At 46.2% G+C, this 10000-nt stretch overlaps 1 protein-coding gene across 1 annotated transcript in view; it reads left to right on the forward strand.

Annotated features, from left to right (window-relative positions):
- ryr2a (ryanodine receptor 2a (cardiac)) overlaps positions 1–10000 on the forward strand; it is a 112837-nt gene that overhangs the window by 4103 nt on the left and 98734 nt on the right. The window contains exons 3-10 of the mRNA XM_066663301.1: positions 964–1138; positions 5065–5273; positions 6286–6629; positions 8120–8237; positions 8641–8801; positions 9087–9246; positions 9438–9524; positions 9875–10000. The exon at positions 9875–10000 is cut by the window's right edge and continues 101 nt beyond it. Of these exons, the coding sequence (XP_066519398.1) occupies positions 964–1138; positions 5065–5273; positions 6286–6629; positions 8120–8237; positions 8641–8801; positions 9087–9246; positions 9438–9524; positions 9875–10000 (1380 nt within the window). The remainder of the gene's footprint in view (positions 1–963; positions 1139–5064; positions 5274–6285; positions 6630–8119; positions 8238–8640; positions 8802–9086; positions 9247–9437; positions 9525–9874) is intronic.

A 10000-nucleotide genomic window follows, 5' to 3' on the forward strand; every position in this document is an offset into this window, starting at 1 on the left:
TTTCCTCCGGGTGACTGTCTGTGAGGAGTGTGGTGTGTTCTCTCTGTGTCTACGTGGGTTTCCTCCGGGTGACTGTCTGTGAGGAGTGTGGTGTGTTCTCTCTGTGTCTGCGTGGGTTTCCTCCGGGTGACTGTCTGTGAGGAGTGTGGTGTGTTCTCCCTGTGTCTGTGTGGGTTTCCTCCGGGTGACTGTCTGTGAGGAGTGTGGTGTGTTCTCCCTGTGTCTGTGTGGGTTTCCTCCGGGTGACTGTCTGTGAGGAGTGTGGTGTGTTCTCCCTGTGTCTGCGTGGGTTTCCTCCGGGTGACTGTCTGTGAGGAGTGTGGTGTGTTCTCCCTGTGTCTGCGTGGGTTTCCTCCGGGTGACTGTCTGTGAGGAGTGTGGTGTGTTCTCCCTGTGTCTGCGTGGGTTTCCTCCGGGTGACTGTCTGTGAGGAGTGTGGTGTGTTCTCCCTGTGTCTGCGTGGGTTTCCTCCGGGTGACTGTCTGTGAGGAATGTGGTGTGTTCTCCATGTGTCTGCGTGGGTTTCCTCCGGGTGACTGTCTGTGAGGAGTGTGGTGTGTTCTCCCTGTGTCTGTGTGGGTTTCCTCCGGGTGACTGTCTGTGAGGAGTGTGGTGTGTTCTCCCTGTGTCTGCGTGGGTTTCCTCCGGGTGACTGTCTGTGAGGCGTGTGGTGTGTTCTCTCTGTGTCTCTGTCAGTTTCCTCCGGGTGCTCCGGTTTCCTCCCACGCTCCAAAAACACACGTTGGTAGGTGGATTGTAGACTCAAAAGTGTCCGTAGGTGTGAGTGTGTGAGTGAATGTGTGAGTGTGTGTCGCCCCGTGAAGGACTGGCCTTGCGTCCTGTGATTTTGGGACGGTTCCGGACCCACCACCGCCCTGAACTGGATAAGGGTTACAGACAATGATTGAATGTCCTTATGAAGGCGTCGCAAACTCAGACAGTGTGTGTGTGTGTGTCTTACAGGCTCAGCGGTGGCACCAGGGGAACGAGCACTTCGGCCGCTCCTGGCTGGCGGGGGACGTGGTGGGCTGCATGGTGGACATGAACGAACACACTATGATGTTCACTCTGAACGGAGAAGTGCTGCTGGACGACTCGGGCTCAGAGCTCGCCTTCAAAGACTTCGAGGTCCTGGAAGGTCAGGAAATGTCACTTCTCACCATCACCTCTGGTTTTTCTGGAGTAATGGGGTTTTTCCTGCGCCAACAACAACTTTGACCGTTCACTCACTGCCTGATTATACCCCTCACACCTCGACAGGGGGCGCTGTAACAGATCATCAGTGTTACACACTTTACCTGGCAGTGGTTTAATCTGGTCTTTAATGTGCCTTGCCTCCTGTTGTATATAGATCCATCACTGAATTGCTATATATTTCATTTTTCATTGGATTCGCCCAAAGATATTAACTGTAAGACAATGAAATGAAGAAATAGAGCAGTTTATAGTGTGTGTGGGTGGGGGGGGGTCTGGGGGCTTGTATTAAAGTGAATGGCACTCTGTCTGAGCAGGCTTATTGTCTGGCTAAGCACTGCTGAGACCTGCTAAGCTGATGCAGCAAAACAAGAAAACACTCTTTCACACACACACACACATACACACACACACACACACACAATTTTATTTGTCCCACCCACTGCGACATCTCCATTATCCACAAAGTCCTGGACACTGCAACAGCGGAGACAGCAGACTGTTCTCACTGTGTCTAAGAAAGCCTCAAGAAATATATGAACTTTGTTAATACCTTTTTCAAAGAGAAGTCTTTGTCGCCATCTTGTGGTCATTGTCAGACAGCTCATATGGCCACCAAAACATTACTGCTCTGTTAAAGGCGACATTCTGTTGAAATACTGTTCTCACAGTAAAAACACCCCCCTCTCCCTACCTCCTGGTTGTGTTCCTTCTGAAGCTTCACATGGTTTAAGGTGGAGAGGTGTGTGTGAGTAAGAAGAGACTGTATCTTTTAAGGTGGAGAGGTGTGTGTGAGTAAGAAGAGACTGTATCTTTTAAGGTGGAGCGGTGTGTGTGAGTAAGAAGAGACTGTATCTTTTAGTGTGGAGCGGTGTGTGTGAGTAAGAAGCGACTGTATCTTTTAAGGTGGAGCGGTGTGTGTGAGTAAGAAGCGACTGTATCTTTTAAGGTGGAGCGGGTGTGTCAGTAAACACGACTGAACCTACACCCAACCAAAACACAAAAGCGACTTAACTGTGTAGGTGAGAGTAAGAAGCGAGAAGCACTGTATCTTTTAATGTGGAGCGGTGTGTGGAGTAAGAAGCGATTGTATTTTAAGGTGGAGATGTATTATGAGTCAGAGCGACTGAATCTTTAAGTAGAGCGACTGTATCTTTTAATGTGGAGCGGTGTGTGTGAATAAGAAGCGACTGTATCTTTTAAGGTGGAGCGGTGTGTGTGAATAAGAAGCGACTGTATCTTTTAATGTGGAGCGGTTTGTATGAGTAAGAAGCGACTGTATCTTTTAAGGTGGAGCGGTGTGTGTGAATAAGAAGCGACTGTATCTTTTAAGGTGGAGCGGTGTGTGTGAATAAGAAGCGACTGTATCTTTTAAGGTGGAGCGGTGTGTGTGAATAAGAAGCGACTGTATCTTTTAAGGTGGAGCGGTGTGTGTGAGTAAGAAGCGACTGTATCTTTTAATGTGGAGCGGTGTGTGTGAATAAGAAGCGACTGTATCTTTTAAGGTGGAGCGGTGTGTGTGAATAAGAAGCGACTGTATCTTTTAATGTGGAGCGGTTTGTATGAGTAAGAAGCGACTGTATCTTTTAAGGTGGAGCGGTGTGTGTGAATAAGAAGCGACTGTATCTTTTAAGGTGGAGCGGTGTGTGTGAATAAGAAGCGACTTTATCTTTTAAGGTGGAGCGGTGTGTGTGAATAAGAAGCGACTGTATCTTTTAAGGTGGAGCGGTGTGTGTGAGTAAGAAGCGACTGTATCTTTTAATGTGGAGCGGTGTGTGTGAGTAAGAAGCGACTGAATCTTTTAATGTGGAGCGGTGTGTGTGAGTAAGAAGCGATTGTATTTTTTAAGGTGGAGCGGTGTGTATGAGTCAGAAGCGACTATCTTTTAAGGTGGAGTGGTGTGTGTGAGTAAGAAGCGATTGTATTTTTTAAGGTGGAGCGGTGTGTATGAGTCAGAAGCGACTGAATCTTTTAATGTGGAGCGGTGTGTGTGAGTAAGAAGCGACTGTATCTTTTAAGGTGGAGCGGTGTGTGTGAGTAAGAAGCGACTGTATCTTTTAATGTGGAGCGGTGTGTGTGAGTAAGAAGCGACTGAATCTTTTAATGTGGAGCGGTGTGTGTGAGTAAGAAGCGATTGTATTTTTTAAGGTGGAGCGGTGTGTATGAGTCAGAAGCGACTATCTTTTAAGGTGGAGTGGTGTGTGTGAGTAAGAAGCGATTGTATTTTTTTAAGGTGGAGCGGTGTGTGCGAGTAAGAAGCGACTGTATTTTTTAAGGTGGAGTGGTGTGTGTGAGTAAGAAGCGACTGTATCTTTTAATGTGGAGCGGTGTGTGTGAGTAAGAAGCGACAGTATCTTTTAATGTGGAGCGGTGTGTGTGAGTAAGAAGCGACTGAATCTTTTAATGTGGAGCGGTGTGTGTGAGTAAGAAGCGACTGTATCTTTTAATGTGGAGCGGTGTGTGTGAGTAAGAAGCGACTGTATCTTTTAAGGTGGAGCGGTGTGTGTGAGTAAGAAGCGACTGTATCTTTTAATGTGGAGCGGTGTGTGTGAGTAAGAAGCGACTGAATCTTTTAATGTGGAGCGGTGTGTGTGAGTAAGAAGCGATTGTATTTTTTAAGGTGGAGCGGTGTGTATGAGTCAGAAGCGACTATCTTTTAAGGTGGAGTGGTGTGTGTGAGTAAGAAGCGATTGTATTTTTTAAGGTGGAGCGGTGTGTGCGAGTAAGAAGCGACTGTATCTTTTAAGGTGGAGTGGTGTGTGTGAGTAAGAAGCGACTGTATCTTTTAATGTGGAGCGGTGTGTGTGAGTAAGAAGCGATTGTATTTTTTAAGGTGGAGCGGTGTGTATGAGTCAGAAGCGACTATCTTTTAAGGTGGAGTGGTGTGTGTGAGTAAGAAGCGATTGTATTTTTTAAGGTGGAGCGGTGTGTGCGAGTAAGAAGCGACTGTATCTTTTAAGGTGGAGTGGTGTGTGTGAGTAAGAAGCGACTGTATCTTTTAATGTGGAGCGGTGTGTGTGAGTAAGAAGCGATTGTATTTTTTAAGGTGGAGCGGTGTGTATGAGTCAGAAGCGACTATCTTTTAATGTGGAGCGGTGTGTGTGAGTAAGAAGCGATTGTATTTTTTAAGGTGGAGCGGTGTGTGTGATGAGTAAGAAGCGATTGTATTTTTTAAGGTGGAGCGGTGTGTGTGAGAAAGAAGCGACTGAATCTTTTAATGTGGAGCGGTGTGTGTGAGTAAGAAGCGACTGTATCTTGGTGGTGTTTGAAGTGTAAATTCTCTGTAAGTGTTTATTCACTGTTTGAATTCCCACAGGAAGTCATATCGCCACAGGGGTCGCCACACTGAATGAATTGAAATTAATTCCCCATTCACAGAACCAGGGCTGTGTACAAACACCTGAGCTTTTTCCAGCTCAAAAAACACCTGACCACTGGGGATTCTCAGTGTAAAGTATAAATCAATACTGTATGTGGCTAATTTTATCAGGTGTTTATTCATCTTTGCTGCAGTAACGGCTTCTGGGAAGGTCTGGAACATTTCAGTGAGGATTTGATGGAGGCTAAACGAACATTAGTGAGATATAGAGCAGTGCCATACAATCCACTTCAACTCATCCGACAGGAAAAGGATGGAGCTCCATCACTCCAGTGAACACAGTTCCACTGCTCACCAGCCCAAAGCCGGGGAACTGAGCAGGGTGATCTAAGGCTCATGTGCAGCAGGTTCAGAGCGTCTTAATCTATGTGTGCAGAGGTTTCAGAAACAAATGCATCGCGTTCACCTGTGATGTGTGGTGTTGTTAAGTGGGTTGTAAAATATTTTTACTGGGTTGTGTTGTGGTGTTGTGTCCTCCTCCTCTGAGGCAGGTTTCATCCCGGTGTGTAGTCTGGGGGTCAGTCAGGTGGGCCGGATGAACTTTGGAAAGGATGTGAGCACTCTGAAGTACTTCACCATCTGTGGCCTGCAGGAGGGGTACGAGCCCTTTGCCGTCAACATGAACCGAGACATCACCATGTGGTTCAGCAAGAGACTCCCCCAGTTCACCCCCGTACCAGCGGGACACGAGCATATAGAGGTGTGTACACACACACACACACACACACACACAGCCACAGTTCACCCCTGCACCTGCAGGACACCATCACACGGGAATCATAAGCAAACAGGGTTATTGTTGTAAATATTATTGTTGTGAATGATATTGTTGTGAATGTTATTGTTGTGAATGATATTGTTGTGAATGATATTGTTGTGAATGATATTGTTGTGAATGTTGTTGTGAATAATGCTGTAAATGTTATTGTTGTGAATGATATTGTTGTGAATGTTATTGTTGTGAATGATATTGTGAATAATGCTGTAAATGTTATTGTTGTGAATGTTATTGTTGTGAATGATATTGTTGTGAATGATATTGTTGTGAATGTTATTGTTGTGAATGATATTGTTGTGAATGTTATTGTTGTGAATGTTATTGTTGTGAATGATATTGTGAATAATGCTGTAAATGTTATTGTTGTGAATTTTATTGTTGTGAATGATATTGTTGTGAATGTTATTGTTGTGAATGATATTGTTGTGAATGTTATTGTTGTGAATGATATTGTTGGGAATGATATTGTTGTGAATGTTATTGTTGTGAATGATATTGTTGTGAATGTTATTGTTGTGAATGTTATTGTTGTGAATGATATTGTGAATAATGCTGTAAATGTTATTGTTGTGAATGATATTGTTGTGAATGTTATTGTTGTGAATGATATTGTTGTGAATGATATTGTTGTGAATGTTATTGTTGTGAATGATATTGTTGTGAATGTTGTTGTTGTGAATGATATTGTTTTGAATGTTGTTGTGAATAATGCTGTAAATGTTATTGTTGTGAATGATATTGTTGTGAATGTTGTTGTTGTGAATTATGTGGTAAATGTTGTTGTTGTGAATATTGTTGTTGTGAATGATATTGTTTTGAATGTTGTTGTGAATAATGCTGTAAATGTTATTGTTGTGAATGATGTTGTTGTTGTGAATGATGCTGTAAATGATATTGTTGTGAATGTTGTTGAATGTTGTTGTGTCTCCTGAAGGTGACGCGGATCGACGGCACAGTGGAGAGCTCTCCGTGTCTAAAGGTTACTCAGAGGTCATTTGGGTCTCAGAACAGTAACACAGACATGGTCTTCTACCGCCTCAGCATGCCCATCGAGTGCGCAGAGGGCTTCGCTAAGTCAGCAGGGGGCACTCTACCATCCAACGGCAGCTTTTTCTCCCCGAAAAAAGACCTGGAGGACTTTGAGACGGTGTCGGACTTCGAGGTTCTGATGAAGAGCGCTCATGGACACATGGGCTCCAATGGACCGGACAAAGACAAGGATGAATTCAACAACCACAAGGACTACAACCAGGAGAAGCCCTCCAAACTCAAACAGAGGTGGGTTTTTCTACCTGGTGCATCAGTGATAGCATCCATGCATTCATTCATTCACTTTTGTCACTGCTTCAACCCAATCAGGGTTATGGTGGGTCTGGAACACACCTGGAATCATTTGCCGCAAGGCAGGAACACACACCCATCCAGTCACTCGCACACTCACCCAGTCACTCGCACACTCACCCAGTCACTCATACACTCTCCCGATCACTCACACACTCACCCAGTCATTCACACACTCACCCAGTCATTCACACACTCACCCAATCACTCACACACACACTCACCCAATCACTCACACACACACACACACACAGTCACTCACACACTCACCCAGTCACTCACACACTCACCCAGTCACTCATACACTCACCCAGTCACTTACACACTCAGTCACTCACACACTCACACACACACACACACACCCAGTCACTCACACACTCACCCAGTCACTCATACACTCTACCGATCACTCACACACTCACCCAGTCATTCACACACTCACCCAGTCATTCACACACTCACCCAATCACTCACACACACACACAGTCACTCACACACTCAGCCAGTCACTCATACACTCACCCAGTCACTCACACACTCACCCAGCCACTCACACACTCAGTCACTCACACACTCACCCGGTTATTCACACACTCACTCAGTCACTCACACACTCACCCGGTCATTCACACACTCACTCAGTCACTCACACACTCACACACACACACCCAGTCACTCACACACTCACGCAGTCATTCACACACTCACCCAGTCATTCACACACTCACCCAATCACTCACACACACACACACAGTCACTCACACACTCACCCAGTCACTCATACACTCACCCAGTCACTCACACACTCACCCAGCCACTCACACACTCAGTCACTCACACACTCACCCGGTCATTCACACACTCACTCAGTCACTCATACACTCACCCGGTCATTCACACACTCACTCTGTCACTCACACACTCACCCGGTCATTCACACACTCACTCTGTCACTCATACACTCACCCAGTCATTCACACACTCACTCAGTCACTCATACACTCACCCAGTCATTCACACACTCACCCAGCCACTTACACAAACACACACACCCAGTCATTCACACACTCTCTCGATCATTCACACACTCACTCAGTCATTCACACACTCACCCAGTCACTCACACACACACACACACACACAGTCACTCACACACTCACCCAGTCACTCACACACTCACCCGGTCATTCACACACTCACTCAGTCACTCATACACTCACCCGGTCATTCACACACTCACTCAGTCACTCATACACTCACCCGGTCATTCACACACTCACTCAGGTGTCAGGTTTGAGTACAGTGAGTGTATCTGGAGGGATATTAGAAATGTTTGGACCCACCGCAGAGTTTTTTCATGGCCTATGTCCTTGTTCTATGTGTCTAAGTCTGAGCTGTGTGTGTGTGTGTGTGTGTGTGTTCTACAGGTTCCTGTTGAAGAGATCCAAACCCGAGTTCAGCTCCAGTAACTCTTCAGCTCGTCTCTCAGAGGAGGTTCTGGCCGATGAGAGAGACGACTATGAATACCTCATGCAGACGTCCACGGTTAGACACCAGACCATCACACTGCTGCTCACACTACTCTCTCTCTCTCTCTCACTCTCTCTCTCTCTCTCTCTCTCTCTCTCTCTCTCTCTCTCTATCTATCTTTCTCTCTATCTCTCTCTTTCTCTCTGGAAGGGTTGGAAGGTCTTATATCTCCCTCACTTTCACATTTTACTTGATGTAATATTCCCCAACACCAGTCTCTCTTATCTGTCATAATAAGATTAACAGTTAGTGTCCTCCTCCAAGCGTGTTGAGGCCAGTTAAAGGCGGAGCCTCACTTGTCTGAGAGGAGAGATGTGAAACTATAATCTGACCAAAGGGACCCTAATTTTGACTATGACTGTGTGTGTGTGTGTGTGTGTGTGTGTGTGTGTGTGTGTGTGTGTTGTTTGTGGGTCAGTACTACTACTCCGTGAGGATTTTCCCGGGTCAGGAGCCGTCCAGTGTCTGGGTGGGCTGGGTGACCTCAGACTTCCACCAGCACGACTCTGTGTTTCAGCTGGAGAAGGTCCGGACCGTCACGGTCACGCTCGGAGACGAGAAGGGGAAGGTCCACGAGAGGTCAGTCAAACAAACAGCAGCGTCCAGAAGTGTTCGGTCAGGTCTCAGTGGCGTAGCGTCAGGTCGTGTGTGACTCATGGGTGTGTACCAAGTTACACTCTCACTGCGTTACCACCACGACAGCACTGGACTTTTAGGGTGGAGTTTAGAATTGATTTTACAGTTCTTTAACCTGTTTCATCTCCAAGTGGACCATGCCCCTCACTGAGGGTTGGTGTGTTTGTTTTCTAACATCTGCTGCGCTCTGGGGCTGTAACTTGCTGTGTGTGTGTGTGTGTGTTTCAGTATAAAGCGCAGTAACTGCTACATGGTGTGGGCAGGAGAGAGTAATAACCCGGGTCAGAGCCGGAATAATAACGGTCTGGAGATCGGCTGCATGGTGGACACATCCAGCGGTCTGCTGACCTTCACCACCAATGGAAAAGAGCTTGGCACTTACTACCAGGTACAGATGAGTGTGTGTGTGTGTTTGTGTGTGCACGTGTGTGTGTGTTTTATACAGAACTGTGCCACCTTTAGAAGGGACCATTTTTTAATAAAAGATATAAAATGTGGGATGTAGAAAAGGACTCACACCTCCAGAGTCCTTAGGAGTGTATGTAATAGTGCAGTGTGTGTGTGTGTGTGTTTGTTTAGGTGGAGCCCAGTACTAAACTCTTCCCTGCGGTGTTTGCTCAGGCCACCAGCCCCAACGTCTTCCAGTTCGAACTGGGACGCATCAAGGTGAGAAATAAAGTGAACAGTGTGAATCCCATTCTCCATCTCCATCAGATTCTCATTCTGCAGAGTTCTGTTCACACTTCCAGTTCCACCTTAAATGCTGCAGTAGCCTCAGGCACCAGAGTGTAATTGCTGCACCATTTAAGGTGGAACTGTACATTTACAGCTAACTCCAGAGACCTCAGCTGCTCCTCGTGCTGTTTTCTGCTCGTTCTGAAGTAAAGGCCATAATCCACTGAAACTACATTAAACTCAGAGAATACACTGGGGTCATAGTTATGTGTTTTCCTGTGGACATAGATACTTTAAAAAAATAATTGTTTAATGTGTGTGTGTGTTTCTCTTTGTACCAGAATGTGATGCCGCTCTCTGCCGGTCTGTTTAAGAGTGAGAAGAAGAACCCTGTCCCTCAGTGTCCTCCTCGTCTTCACATCCAGTTCCTCACGCCCGTCCTCTGGAGCCGAATGCCCAACCACTTC

Source organism: Hoplias malabaricus, chromosome 3 (genome assembly GCF_029633855.1).
Source record: "Hoplias malabaricus isolate fHopMal1 chromosome 3, fHopMal1.hap1, whole genome shotgun sequence".
NCBI lineage: Eukaryota > Metazoa > Chordata > Actinopteri > Characiformes > Erythrinidae > Hoplias > Hoplias malabaricus.